The 16,163-nt window shown below is 35.0% G+C and overlaps 1 protein-coding gene across 4 annotated transcripts in view; it reads right to left on the bottom strand.

Annotated features, from left to right (window-relative positions):
- The window catches only part of LOC121411980 (stromal interaction molecule 1-like), a 63,965-nt gene that overhangs the window by 12,252 nt on the left and 35,550 nt on the right, over positions 1 to 16,163 (bottom strand). For 3 of the 4 annotated variants that reach the window (XM_041604894.1, XM_041604914.1, XM_041604901.1), the window contains exons 6-11: positions 11,072 to 11,246; positions 8,152 to 8,344; positions 4,506 to 4,774; positions 3,523 to 3,677; positions 1,864 to 1,908; positions 134 to 274 (exon numbers count right to left, since the gene is read on the bottom strand). In XM_041604894.1, the coding sequence (XP_041460828.1) occupies positions 134 to 274; positions 1,864 to 1,908; positions 3,523 to 3,677; positions 4,506 to 4,774; positions 8,152 to 8,344; positions 11,072 to 11,246 (978 nt within the window). The remainder of the gene's footprint in view (positions 1 to 133; positions 275 to 1,863; positions 1,909 to 3,522; positions 3,678 to 4,505; positions 4,775 to 8,151; positions 8,345 to 11,071; positions 11,247 to 16,163) is intronic. The other variant, XM_041604908.1, reaches the window with a different exon arrangement.

The raw sequence follows: 16,163 nt of genomic DNA, 5'->3' as shown, positions 1-16,163 counted from the left end.
CCCTATTTGATAATTTCCCATTGGATGTTGTTATTCAATGAGTTGAGGAGGACAAGACTATGAGGTGATCTACAGCGATAAGAAGGCCTTAAGGATTCTTCAAAGGCCACATGCACTGGTTCTATGATCCTACCTTGTTTAACAGACCCAAAGGATGGCTGTTGTTGTGGAATGGGTGGTATATTCTCTTCACATTCATCTAGACCCATTGGAGGATTGTACTCAGCCATATGAGCCATGCTACCAACTACAGATCCAGAACCAGGTAGGGAACCTACGACAGAAGGGGCGATGGATGTACAGAAATAGTTATGCAAGACATCTAGATAGGTGAAATGCATAGAGTTCAATGACATCGAAGGCCTACTTTGGGAAAATCCACTGAAGTAGAAAGGTTATTGTATTAAAAAATACATGAAAAGTCTCCTACAGTCATTACATCTGTCAAAATGTAAATCCACTGGCTCATTGGTTTAATTAGCTTGCACATTAGAACACTGATCACTATCAGTCACTTAGAAATGGTATGATTAAAGCATAGAAGAAAATGAAATGTTCTAATCAGTCTTATTTAAAAGCATATCAACATATTCACAAAGCTGTGAATCAAATTGCCTACAAGTATTAATATTAGGCACCTTGTCAGAAGACTGTGCCACATCTTTTTAATAGTGGGAATTCCATAAAGCAACTATGCATCATTTCATGGTGGCTTTCCCAAATTCCCGGTTGTCTTGTCTTTGATGAAGTGTTAGGAATGGAAATGAAAATCTGCTCGCGAGTTCCTGCAGGATAGGTACGACTCTGACAAAGTGCCATTAATACCAATGATTGAGAATTAATTCACGCCCCAAGCCACCAACCACAGAATATTTAGGACATGAGATGAATTTAAACAGTTTAAGCGATAGAATGGCCAACTGAAGCAAGCTATCAGACCCAAAAGAGTATGAAAAGCAATGATCACCACAAACAATTAAGTAAATATATATATTTTTGGAATGACATTACCACTAACAAGCACTAATTCTTCAGTCAGATACACAAGAAAGTCTTTTTGTGTGTGTAGGCAGGGGGGGATAGACTAGTACTGTTTTCTGGTGCAAAATTTTGTACTAATCTTTCGAAAAAGTAATCAATTATGTAATTAATCAATCATTTGCTGCCATGAACTCGATCCAATAAAAAATAAAACATAATCAAACCAACTATTTACATTTGTTCACACACGTACCACAAATCCCATCTCAGCAAAATTACATGTACATGGCAAACAACTTTATGTCTGCACATTGAACTAACACATGCTGTCAATATTGAGCAAAGTTCAAGCAAATTTTTCCATTATACACCTGATCAAATGTAAAACAAAATCCTCAGTTTCCATCAAAGAGTAATAATTAAAAAATCCATTCTACTCAACCAAATTAATAAATTTATTGACATGTTCCTTATATTTAGTTATATTAGTTGGCATGCATGATTTAGCACACATATCCCCAATGCTTACACAGAAAAGATGTGTATAAGCAAAATTACATTTTTTAACCTTTGGACAAGCAGTTACCCCCTTGGACACCACCACTTGCTGGACAATTTCTCATGATATCATTTATTTATTATTTTTCTTATCCCAATTTGTTGCTTTTAGATGGTGTTTTTTTCCCCTTACAATATGCCTAGTTTTTGCCTTTAAAGGTCAAGTCCACCCCAGAAAAATGTTGATTTGCATAAATAAAGGAAAATCAAACTAGCATAACGCTGAAAATTTCATCAAAATCAGATGTAAAATAAGAAAATTGCATCAACAGGCTTTAATAAGGAGTGCATACAAAAAGATTAAGGGTGATACAGCGTGCTTACCAGGCATTTGCGGTGGAGGGGCGTCTATTTCAGGACTCTGCCCCCCTATAGGGTCAATAAAACATGCACAATAAAAAAAAACACTACAAATCATATGAAATCAGAAACAACAAATTATATAAAGTACGTGTTCAAATCAAGCAAATAGATGTACAAGAGAGAGAAAGAACCAAGGTAGAAAGACAGTGTTAATATCTACTAATCCAAAATTATAAATCACTAAATACAATACAAAGTGTTACTAGCCAAATCATACACATATATTCCACTGGAAAAAAATTACACTTTACAGTTACACAGCTATGACATAATAAATTAACCCAATTACTCAATGTTTTGCATGATTTTTTTTCTATGCATATCTGATAAAGGGCAAATAACTTTAATGTTCAGGATCCCGTAACACAAACTAAAGTAAACGATTAAATAATTGAACTCTTGATTTATATGTACATGATCAACAGTACATTGTCATCAATGCAATAACAACAAAATAATGTACAATGACTGCTAAGCTTTGTGTCACGGGCCCCTGGTCATGAAAGTACAATATTTACTAGGCTGTTTGATGTGAAACAAAATTATAGCTTTACAACTGCAAGTGAACTGACTTTAATAGACAAACAAAAATAGAAATGAAATATCACAGGCAACCACAAATAGTGCAATACATTTCTTTTTCTCAAACTGCAAGTACTACAGCAGTGCTTATGATGATTTAATAGACCTTTGTGTACATGTATAATATTCTATACAAAACATCTAGAAAAATTGATTTAAAAAAAATCGATATAGCTTTTAAGAAATCTTTTTTAGAATTGGGCAATATTGATTTTCATTGTAAAATACTATGCATTGAATGCTCTATAGAAATATCTAAATATGGTATGGAACTGAATGATCTATAAGGATACAAGGATAAGCTTTTCTAAACTAAATGAAAGAGTGTAGAGAATTTTATAAAATATTTTGTGTTTCTAAAGTGTTACTTTGTGCCATACTATACCACAAGTAATATACTGTATTAAAATGTAATGCAATCCCAAAAAAGTATATGAGACTAAATCATATAATCATAAATAGGAAAATTAGTAAAAATTAGAGAAACTTGATCTAGATTTTTAAAGTGACATTTAAATATGTTTCACCGCTACATCTAAATAAAGCACAGCATTTAAACCAGATATCAAAGTGATACCCTGGTTAAAAAAAGACATGACACACAGAGTACATAATTATATAGTTATACTGCATCCATGTATCAAGCTCTAAGAGCGACTGTACTCAGTTGAATAATTATAAATTGGTTGTGAAGTGTGAAAAGTCAGTTGGGGTGGGGAGGAGGTGAGGATGGATGAGGGGTGGGGGGCTCAAGAAAGGTCACATACCTGTAAGGTCAGAAAAACATTGGTGACCCCACCCATAACTAAATCCAGGTTGTTCATGATATTGATGGGTGGAGATGGACAGGGGGGGGGGTGCTCATTGGTGATACCTACCATGAAGGCCATGAGTATCTGGAATCCAGGGTTATTCATAATATGACTGGGGTGGGGTGGGGCAAGGGTGAAGGTGGGTGGCTCACAGAGTTGTTCATATCAGTGGGGATGGGGTGAAGGTAAGGACTGAGGGGGGGCTGGCTCAGTGAGGTCTACATACCTGTAAGGTCGGTACCATTAGTGATCCCACCCATGGATGCCATGAGTATCTGGAATCCGGGGTTGTTCATGATGGCAAACTGGCACAGGGACTCGATCTGATTCCAACGATGAGTGCGTTCTTTTAACTCAGCTGTAACCTCATGGAGGGCAGCCCTGGCGACAGGAACAAAGAGCATCAATATATGTGAGGAACCATTTCCACAATTCAACAGAAACATGTTTATCTAGAGCTGTTTATTGCATTGGTATTTGTTCATTTTAAGTAAAAAGAGATTTGAAATTGAAAAGCCAGCAAGCATTGGGGTCTAAAATTTCACGTGACAGATTAAACATGTTAACATGTTGAGGCGGCGTCATTATGGCACCCCCCCCCCCCTCCCCCAGAGTATTAGGGTTAATTTATATCAAATACCAAGTAATAGAAATTGATCCCATCAAGGAATATAGTAAAATACATAGCACAAGATCAATCATATACATGTATGTTAACATGCCCCTCCTCTGTTTCATAGACACAGGCTATGTTACAGAAGAAAACACTCTGTCCTTCTAAGAGGATGTTAATTGGAGGCACTGTGTAGGAGAGAGTAATGTGTGTTAGGAACCCACTGCAGAATTCACGAGTGTAGATGAAAGTAGTGGTCCACCCTGCACACCCCTAATCAGTTAGTCCCACTGGTCACAGTGATTTATTCCCTACTTGCCTCCATTGCACAGGTAATGCAAAACAAATAATATTCACATGGTCACACCACATGCATATCTATCTAGATTTATTTAGATAATTTTCAATGTTCAGAATTACATTCTGATTCAAGACTAAATCATCTCAACTCATGAAAACAATTACATAAAGGCTTAGTTGAAACTAATAGTGAATATTTCCATGCATCTTTATATCTTTCCTTTTCATTGCCTTTCACAGCAGTAAATATAAAATCTTGTTTCAAAATCATCAAACATCTTTCCATGTATGCACACCTTGCAGAAACAATCCTCTGATCAACAGCATCAAGCGACGTTCCATGGGCTATCTTAAATGAGCCAATCAGAGAGGCCCTTTTCCTTCGTAATTTCTCACATTCCTCCTTGGCCTCCTGGAGTTGTTTGGCCGCAGCGACTCGCTTGGAGACGTAATACCGGTACTCAATCTCGTACGTTAGCTGGAGCCACTGCTGGAGAGTCATGGGGGCGGACCAGTTGATCTCCTCACTGAGCCTCCGCTCTGCTTCGTCTAATGCACTTCTTACCTGAGTGAACAATGGATAAAATGAAACATAAGTGCTGGTCTTCATCAATAATCTTTCCCCCTCTAATCACATAAAGTCCTTACAACTACGCCTGTGATATATACACAGATAACCTACATACCCGGATATAAAAAGTACACCTGTCTGAACTCTTGAGTATAGTCAAAGTAAAAATCCGACCTGCACCGTTCTGCATATTGCAATGATATGCAGGCAGGACTTGCTGACCCGTCAGGTTGAAATCACATAATCTATTTCTAGCATGGGCACTCACTCAATCAAATGTGTTCACCATGATGTGAGTGATATCCCCACAGTAAACAGGCTCACATCAGCAAAGTATATTCCAACTATGCTAAAGTGGATTCACTTCCGAAATTGCCAATTTAATCCACTTTTATTCCACAGTTCTGGGGGTGGAATTGTACCAAGAAAATAGGCTGCGGCAATGTCGAAGGCATCGCGCAATAACTCTTGCAGCCAATTTACGAATCACCGATTGCAACAGTGATCATTGCTATTTACGCATTATATGCTGGCAAACAATGTGCTGCGAAAACAAGCTCTTCAAATTGACAATAAATATAATGAAAATTATAGTGGTGGTGCATGCGACGTATACGGTAGGCATTTTTGAGGCTGATGTACGTTGAGACGATATTTGCCAAACTGAGCTCCGGTTCCCACACAATGTTCACAAGATAAAAATAGGCTGGTATTTTTCATAGGAAATATCAGTATCTCAAAAAGAATCTGCCACGTAAGAAACACAGATCCTGAGTAATCCAAACTCAATTTATTTTACCCTTATTCGTTTTTTGTTTTGAATGTTTTTGTATGTGTTGAAACTTTACCCTTTCTTCGCACCTATGGTCTCAAGGTTGGAGAATGAACTCGGCCCGGCCCACAGCCCCCGAGTGGGGCATACTGGCAGGTTAACCTGTACCGCAACAGGTTTGGGTTATAATACTACTTCAAGTACACAACCGAAGAATCAAAAGTATTTTATAATGACTTTTTGAGGTCATCATTGTAAAGGGGAAGTATTACTAATCAGATATATAACTTCACTTTTTAAAATAGTGATTAGAGTTTGCAGAAATCAGCTCTCAAAAATGACTTATTTTCATGGCATATTTCTGCCTTCGTCCGTCCTCTGGTGAGCTCCAGCTGAGTGACGTCACACCAAGAGCAGTGAGCAGCTGAGCTGACAGCAGCCCATTGAAGACGATCTTTCCAATCAGCGTTTTTGCTCTTAGAATTGTTTATTCCTCTAAAGATTGGTCTTCTAACATAGATAAAAGTTTGAATTTTCTGAACAGTAAAATGAAATGCACATTTAACATATTTTGGTAACCGATATTATACTTAGAAAAAATGATTTGTTTTCAACAAATATACATGAATAAACAAAGCATATTTTCACTTAGAAATCATGCTTGCACCACACTGATATTATCATCAATATAAAGCATAGACATTCGTCTTCACGACTGAACAAAAATTATGAAATTTAATTACGTAGCACGTTCAGGAACCACAAAAAAAAGCAATAACCATCGCGAAATGATTGGAATTGCAGTTGGATTGCCGAAGCATTGCGAGGCAACAGCAGCAAACGCACTTTGTTTAATATATCATTATGAACCCGGAAGAGGTAGAGACACGGTCTATGGACAAATCTGTACGCACGTAGGTTTATGAGTGCGGGGATCCTGGTTCGAAACTCTTTGATTTTTTTTTGGTTCGGGATTTTTTTTTTTTAATTATATTCCTACCAGCTCTTTTTTCTCTTTTTATTTTCATTTGAGATTCTATTCAGTCCTGTATTTATTAAATCTTACTTCTTAATTGCTGCCTTTGATTTTCAAGTTCTTGATTAGATTCTCTACTTATATTATTTGGGCAGCGACTCACTCACTGACTGGAGTGGAGCAACACAATGACGACTGTAGTGGACAAAATCGGTCTTTACAGTCCACAGTTCAATAAAAACGGGCAAAGGAATACAGTTCTGATTCACGTTTGGTCTGAAGTTGTCGAAAACAGAAATTGAATATCACATTACATGAAGAAAACGGTAAATTCAGAAGATATTGAACAGGTCAGTAAGGTGATTCAGTGCATGATGCACAGAGAGATGGTGAGCTCGTCAATTATGTGACGTCATTATTCTCAACCGTTTTTCGGCTGCATGATTGTCGGTCTGGGGGGCTGAGAAGGGTGTCTAATAATTTCATTTCTTGCATTTCCACGACATCTATAAGACTTTTTAGTGACATATTTGTGTATAAAAAGACAATACCTTTCCATCCATATATAATTTGTCTATAATCATCACTTTCGTGAATTTTCCTCGTGTGTGTACTTTCAGTATTTGTACTAGTAAACCCAATTGGGAAGGGAAAAATTGGATGGTCATGTAATTATCAGTCAAATTGAGTTGCAATAAAAGAGAACCATAATCTTCTCCAAAAAGAGCTATACAAATTTCTACATAAGAAAGAAAAAAGTAAAGGTGACAGTTTTCTTTCATTTGTAAAGTATAGGCACAAAAATATCACTATTAACAACATTGTAACTGGATTCAAATGGTGCTTTAAGATCTCTACCATGGATTCAAACAATGATTTATAACATCTCTAAAACTATAGGGGAGACCGGGGTTAGTTGGAACATGGGGAAAGTTGAAACATTGTAATTTTCTTTAATGCCTGTAAAGTAAATTTATGCAATACTGCCCTCAATTTATTGTTATTGATACTACAACTGTTGTATTATTAATAGCAATAAATTGAGGGCAGTATTGCATAAATTTACTTTACAGGTTTCACAGGCCTAATTCATTCCCCATAGACTCATATGTTTAATTGGCACTTTAAAAAATTCATAAAAAATAAGGATGAAATTCGGGGGTCGAATGTTTACTACCAGTGGATAGGATATATATCTGGCAATCCATATCTGACCAGAAAAGGGTCCCTCGACCGGCTCATTTTAAAAATAAATTGACGTGTTTGAAGACACCTTCGGGGGGGGGGGGGGGAGCAGATTCATCACCTCAAATAGCAAAATAGCCCTAATCCTTCCACCAGTCAAAATATAGTCCAAAATTGGTGATATTTCTTCCCAATTTGGGAAAAGGAAGTTCAGTAATTACCAAAAATAGAATCAGTGTCAGATGGACAATCATATGCATACACTTTGTCAATCAGCCATATCAAAATAAAAAAAATAGCAATGGGTTGGCTCGAATGAATATCTATGGCCTGCCACTAGTGATTAGGCCCGTGTAACCTACAATGTTTAAACTTACCCGATGTTCCAACTAACCCGTCTCCACGACATACATAAAATACTCAAAATCAATCACTGACCTGAACAAGTTCTTCTTCAGCGAGTCTGAGTTTGGTGGCTAGATCTGAACTACCATCTGAGTCATCTCCTATTCTTTCTCTTTCTAATCTCCTTGCCTCAGTCTTTGCGAGTTCTATCTCATCCGTTAATTGTTTCTCAATAGACTGCTTCTCTCGTACAGCACTCTTGTGTTCCTCTTGGGCAAGATTTAATCTGAAAGGGGGAAACATATAAATGAATAAGAATTCAAAACAATCAAAATAATAATGTAGAAGAGAATAAAACAATAGTAACTCTGTTTAAGGAGGTCTTTCATATATAGCCTTCACAGAAAGGGTTGTGTCCGATTCATATCAAACTCATTATACTTGAGATCAATTACAATTGTTTGTGATGATGTTTTGTCATAATTTTCTGTTGAATTTCACACTTTCTGCAAGAATGAAACATGTTCTTGGATGCTAAATCATATTCCCATAAAACAAATTTGAAATCCAATCTCTGCAGATTGAAAATGGTGTTGGTAACAAGCATCGAAATACAGAATTCATTTCTCCCATTTTTTTTGGAACAGTCCACTGTAGTCTATTGATATCACAACAATAATTTGTAAGGGTACTTAATATCCGAGCCACATCTTGCGCAAATAAACATGATGAAAGTTTAAACTAAATCAAATTTAGATTTTACTGTTTGATTAATGCACGCGTGAGTACAGCGGCAAATTGCCAATTGTCGGTTCTCTTTCATATCTGATTAGATTTTTGTCATTTTTCTCCACGAAAGTATTGTTTAATGATATCAAATCATGTACAAAGGAGATAATGGAATGTGGTTGGGGAATATAAAAAAAAATTAGAAAGGATGCATGTACAACACACCTCATAAATGACATAACGTAGAGAATCTTGGAATTCAACAACAATTCAATTGATTAATTTAATTGATGAGTCCTTTACAATGAGAACAATTGTCCACTTAATAATCAATATTCTGCATTGAGAAAGAATTTTCAGATTTCAATTGATTAATTTAATTGATGAGTCCATTTACCAAGAGGAGAACAATTTTCCACATAATAATCAATATTTTGCATTGAGAAAGAATTTCCAGATTTCAATTGATTAATTTAATTGAGTCCTTTCACCAAGAGGAGAATAATTTTCGACTACTTATAATCGATATTCTGCATTGAGAAAGAATTTTCAGAACTAATTTCATTGCTAAAAATTCTCTTATAATTCTTTAAGAATCAAGGCATATGAGGCTGCAAAATGTTCAGTTGCCAAAACGGACTTGTTTTTATCCCTATTTTATTTTTATCCCTATTCTACTAGTGCTACTTGAATTTATTGAAGAACATGTAAAGTTGAGTGCTTCAATTGTTTATATCATCCCCTGTATAACTCAGACCTGCCCCTTAAAAAAGTGAATGCTAAATTTTTATCCAATGTTCAGAAAATGATTTCACTCTTAAAGGACAAGTCCACCCCAACAAAAGTTGATTTTAATAAAAAGATAAAAAATCCAACAAGTACAACACTGAAAATTTCATCAAAATTGGATGTAAAATAAGAAAGTTATGACATTTACAGTTTTGCTTTATTTCAAAAAACAGTTATATGCACATCCTAGTCGGTATGCAAATTAGGAGACTGATGATGTCATCCACTCACTATTTATTTTGTATTTTATATGAAATATTCTAATTTTCTCCACATTGTCAAGTAGGCCCGTTTTGAAAGTCCATTTTTGATGCACGTGTACACGGCGTGTTTTTCGGTCGTGTACACGTGTACACGTTGTAAACACTGTGAGAGCGAGTTCTGTTTTCATGTCGACACGGACCCGCATCAACATGTCATAAAAAGGGGTCTATATAGCCTAAGTCACGGTTTTAAAGCTTACCTGAGAAGTTTGAAGTATCAATCCACAAAAATTGGTGCAAATTAAAAGTTTACTCGGCTTAGCAGCGCATTAAATTAATAAAGAATGCAAAAGAAAATCAGTGCAGGGCCCTAGCTAGCGCCGACGCTCGTTGGATGCGCATTTTGTATACTGTACCGTACATGCATGCACAGATCGCTGCAGAATAAGTGTAACTGAAGTTATCGATTGATTTTCATTATTATGTTGCCAATTTGAAGAGCGTTTGTTTGTAGGCTTGTGTGCGAGCGTATAACACGTAAGTTGTAGCGATGATCGCTATCGCAATTGGTGATTCTCAAATTGACTCTGAGTGTGATTGAGCAACGCTTTCGAGCTTTTGAGACCGGAGCAGACCCATTTCGTGGTACAAAAACGTGAGTCTCCAGAAAGAATGTGGATTAAATTGGCGATTTTGGAAGTGAACTCACTCTGGATTAATTGAAATATATTGACATATTAGTAATTAAAACATGTGCAGTGTCTGAGAACTAAGATTTAATGTGAGGCTGTGAGCTTGTTTATGCAGATGCTACCGTGTACACGGTGATGGAATTTATTACACGTGCACTGACTTGACCGTGCGTGTACACGTGTACACGTGTACCCGAAACGGGCCTATTGTCAAGTGAAACAATGATTAATTCTCCCCTCAACATGTGGAATTAGCATTGTTTAATACTATATGGTTCAGTCAACTTGCTCTGTACAGTAAAATCTTTAAAAAAAATCAATATTGTATAATTCAAACAATAAAAAAAAACCAAAAGAAATTCTGAGTGATGGACATCATTGACTGACTCATTTGCATGACACTGAGTTGTGCATATCACTGTTTTGTGAAAAATAAGCGAAAGTAAAAATGCTATAACTTTCTTATTTTACATCAGATTTTGATTAATTTTCAGTGTTACGCTTGTTTGACTTTTCTCTATTTATTCAAATCATTTTCTGGGGTGGACTTGACCTTTCATGATCATAATTATTGTTAATATTTTACACCATTAAGCTTACTTTTCCTGGAGTTCTTTGAGTGATTCTTCTGCACTTGACAGAGTCTCCATCTCCCTCAGTAGCTGTTTAACATGGCTCTGTGAGTAGCGATGCTGGATGAAGGCAAACCAACATCCTCCTAAGGCTACAACCAGAGAGATGACCAATAACCAATCCTTCAGATAATTATGAAGTGCTGTTTAGGAAAAAAAAACAAAGTGAATGACATAAGTTAGAAATGACAATAGGTATCCATGCATAATCAGGGTAGTCTGTAGGCACAGACCCTCTGTTTTTGCAAGTCAAGTAGTGCATAATGGAGTCTGAGGTAGTGAGACTAGATTCACTATGTACTTTGGCTGGCTCTACCACATCATTATTATCTGATGCAGAGAGGGGGTTTAGTCTTCATCTTCATTCTTCATTCTAAACATGGTATAATTGGTTAAAGTGTCAAGTATGAGTCTGTACTTGCAGACTATTTTCAGGGTACCATTACACTTGGATTTTGATCCTATGATTGATTCTTGTGACCCATTAATACCACATAAAAATTGACATGATTTGAGGTAAGGGTCCAGCTGATTAAATATAGTTTTACTGTCATTCATCAAATTCAAAATACATGTAGGTAAATACACATAAAAGAATGAAAAGGAATTGAAATTGTAAGGATGATAACATTGTGATGCAGTACATTGTACAATGGTAATATTGCCTTTTTTTAAAGCAAAATATTGAACCATTCCCTGAATGGATAAAAGATTACTTCTCAGTTAACAAGCATACAAATGAGAGGGAATTCACAGATTTTCTAAACACATTGCTAATCTAATGAACTAATGGGAAAAATATTGGTGAATTGAATACCGATAACATTTCATTCCTAAATTCAAGCTCAATGCAATGCTCATTAAGTTATAGATATATATGTGCTGTAGGTTAATAACATAATTCACAAGTTGAAACTATACCCTGTAACCATTGAACAAGAAAAATGTTATGAAAATGAACACATAGACTTGTAGTGGTATTTCAAGAAATGCTATCTGGTAAGGAAAATATTCTGAGATCTTCATCATAACTGAAGTGAAAACAAACTAATCTTGCATACTGTCAATGTAAAGGTTATTTCAAAATAATCTATTCAAAAGGAAAGATGAATTTCATGTTTATTCATATTGTACATGAAGCTTTTATTACATAGTGTACCGGTAATTAGATGTTATCTTTCATGCAACATATCATGCCATATCATGTTTTCATGTTGTTTTTATCTTCAGGATCAAATCTCATGTTTGACTGCTAATTAAAAATTCTCCACTGACATCTATTTTAAGTGAAATTGAGTGGGTTGAAAAAATATAGGGTGGGGGGAGGGGAGGTATGCCTGACTCTTACTTCACTGTCAATAGAATATGGGCCTAACATAGACAATCTACATATCTTCAAACACAAGGGTAGTTTTGGGAAATTGCAAAAATAATAAATGACTATATAGAATTACACATATCGTCGCACACACCACGAACCGTCCTATCTGCGCACTTCGATGCCAAAGTTAAGCGCACTGTATCTATTCCACGAACCGTCCTCTCTGTTACGTTGCCCACTGTGGCATAAATAATTAACTTCAAGAAAATATAAAGATACGGGATGAAACTTTGGAACCTGAAATTTTTAACGAAGACACTGGTAAATAATTTGCTCTCCTAGTAGGTGTACTTATTGTTTAAAAAAAAACTTTTCTTTAAATGCGTTTTCTGCAAAAGTAACTTTCGCATAGAAGTGCGCAGAGAGGACGGTTCGTGGTGCGTGCGACGATATATATGTAGCATGATATTTAAGTGGAATTTCACTGTATTAGCTTCTTAATACATTGTACCATTATTTCAAAATTATACTACCAGTTGGACTGATACATGTATGGTGCTTCAGTGTGCATAGAGCTGAGAACAAGTCATAAAAAAATGAACCAATTTATGTCAATTTTTTTATCTAAAGAGATAATACAACAATTTTGAGATTCACAAACTGGTCAGATAAGGAGTATTTAATCAACTTCAGACAATATCAATTTTCAGATTCTACTGTAAATCAATAACATTTTCCTTTATGATTGTTGCATGTAGGTACTAGTATTACAATTTTCCAGTCAACATTATGAGTTGCTTGGATAATACCATGCATATAATAGTGCTTTGCATATATGTAAGTACATGAATCCTAAAAGAGATTTACATACTTTAGACTCCAGTATAAATTCCTTTTCAAGCAATGGCAATGAACTCTAGACTTGTGTGCAGGAGCATATTTCACAAATATCTGCCATACATGTAACTGTGATAAGACATAGAACAGTTTAATACCGGTATATTTTTTCACAAGTTTGATCAACAAAGAATAAAGGAAAACTACATCAAGAAGTGATTTAGATATATATGAGTGACACCTTTAGATCTACTTTATCTTTTATTTCAGTAGACTTTGCAGTATATTAATATATTTCTATATTTTTAACCAACGATTCCAAAACTATTGATTTATATTCAAAAGTATCTACATGTATGAGCAGGTCCAAGTATAATAGACAATACATAGGGGCATGTATGTTACAAAGAAAAGTGGTTTTATGTATATCCAATTTAACTCCAGACAATCAATACCTACTATATTATGCATTAACTCCCAATAAAATGCCGAGACATACCTGTAGGCTGCGAGCAATTTAAAGATCAGTTTCGTTTTCATATTTGCATTCTTCCATAGATATTGATGGTTGTACTGCCATTTGTCAAGTCTAGCAAACAACATAAAACATTCTCACATGACATGATAGGGATTCAGTATGTAGGATAACTATGTATCACAGCCATTTTTAGTTTTCAAATTGTAAAATTCTCAATATTTTATAATGAGACATTTAACAGAAATCAACATTGGAATATGAACAGGTAGTAAAAACATTACCAAAACTAGAATGACTAGTAGTACATTTATTAGGAAAACTAGTAATGTTCTTCACCCAAATAATTAATGCCATGTTTGTTTGTTTTTTAACATATGAAATCTACAATTTACCTAAAAAATAATACAACAGAAATCTCATGTTGATATTATGAACTGCTAAATGAGGGTTTAAAAAGGAAAATCACTTTCATTTTACTGATGCACACTGTATTCATTTTAAAACTTATACATGTGTCTCCTTTTCCTTAAACATTTAGGTGTTATTTGTAGAACAAATATACTTTATATTATGGAATGAAATGAAAGTATGCTATTTCATACACACATAGATTTGCCAATTCAATTTTGAGATTTTTGCAGAAAATGAAAGTCCTATTCTATTCATAACTAAATTTCTTGGCAGCAATTTATTGTAGTTTCTGAGACATGTGGGGATTTTCATGGTGATGCCAGGCAATTGTTGAAACCATTCAAACTGCAATTACAAGCATGTAGCTGTTTTGCAATATTTTCTCGGATCCTTGGTTTGTGTAAAAATAAAGATACCAATGTCAAGCAATTGTCTTGGTCTTTTCAAACATGTATTTTTCTAGCAATGAATATGTTGTATTAAAGGTAGGGGAACTAGGTGTGAAAATTACATTAGACTTTGAAATGGGTGTGCACCGCCATATGTATGATATTGTGGTTCGGATGACAGCCAATGATTTGTCTACACCCCATCTCACATTAATTCCTGAAGGGTTTGAAGATGTCTCATTCCCATTATTCTTCGGTAAATTTTCATGATAAAATTTCAGTAAAACTAGATTCTAGAAAAGGAAAATGGAAACACTTCTTTGCAAAATGTGTTTACTTGGCAAAGAGAACACAGTATCTTGAATCTAAAAAACAAGAAAAACCCAGCAAACAACCCAAGGCTGATTAGTGTCATTGGTATTGCACGAGAGAGAATCACTTTGTTACCATGGATATATGATTGAATTTTACATCAGGGCTTACACGAGGTCTTTGAAAAACATGTCTCCTGAAAATAGAAAAAAAAGTATAGATGGTAATTATAGAGACAACAACCTGAATCCCCCTATCTCTGCTCTTTTTAATGGTTATCTTCCCTGTAATATACAGAAAGATAATGGCTATTACCGATACACTGTGTGTTTTACATTACACCAATAATTGAAGAAAATACAGCAGAAATGTCTATTCTAAAACTTCCATTGATAAGTTACATGACCCAATCTGTATTTTTTTTACAGGAACATAACTAAGGAAAGTTATAAAATGAATTGCTGGTTTTAGAAGCTTTATTTTGGGCAGGGGGTATTTTCAACAAGCTATCATTTTACTATTATTATCACATTTCATTTATCAAAGCAACAACTTTATTGGCCTATTTTCTGAACAGAGGATCAGTAACAAGAGGAAGGAGGAGGGCTCAGGGTTATACACAATACAAGAATACACACACATTGCACTATAACAGACTCCATGTTGAATACTTTTTTCTTCTCCATGAACATCCCCCCCCCTTGTGCTGATGTCATTTACATGTACTCTCTTGACTATTAAAGGACAAGTCCACCCCAACAAAAGCTTGATTTGAATAAAAAGGGAAAAATCCAACAAGAATAACACTGATAATTTCATCAAAATCAGATGGAAAAAAAAGAAAGTTATGGCATTTACAATTTTCGCTTAATTTTACAAAATAGTTATAAGCACATCCTGGTCAGTATGCAAATAAGGGAACTGATGACATCACTCACTCACTATTTCTTTTGTATCTTATTATATGAAATATTCTAATTTTCTCCTCATTGTCCTGTGAAACAAAGTTTTATTTTGCCCTGAACATGTGGAATTCCATTATTTTAACATTTTGTGCTTCAGGCAAGGAGGTCCTAATCGTCAAATTCGTAAAAATTGAAATATTGTAAAATTCAAACAATAAAAAACAAAAGAAATAGTGAGTGACATCATCGACTCTCATTTGGATGTAACTGGCTCGTTCATACAACTATTTTGTTAGAAATAAGCAAAACTTTGAAATGTCATAACTTTCTTATTTTACATCCGATTTTGATGAAATTTTCAGCATTGTGCTTGTCTGACTTTTCTCTATTGATTCAAATCAACATTT

This window comes from Lytechinus variegatus, chromosome 1, assembly GCF_018143015.1.
Source record: "Lytechinus variegatus isolate NC3 chromosome 1, Lvar_3.0, whole genome shotgun sequence".
Classification (NCBI taxonomy): domain Eukaryota; kingdom Metazoa; phylum Echinodermata; class Echinoidea; order Temnopleuroida; family Toxopneustidae; genus Lytechinus; species Lytechinus variegatus.
This window is presented reverse-complemented; position numbering and strand designations above follow the sequence as displayed.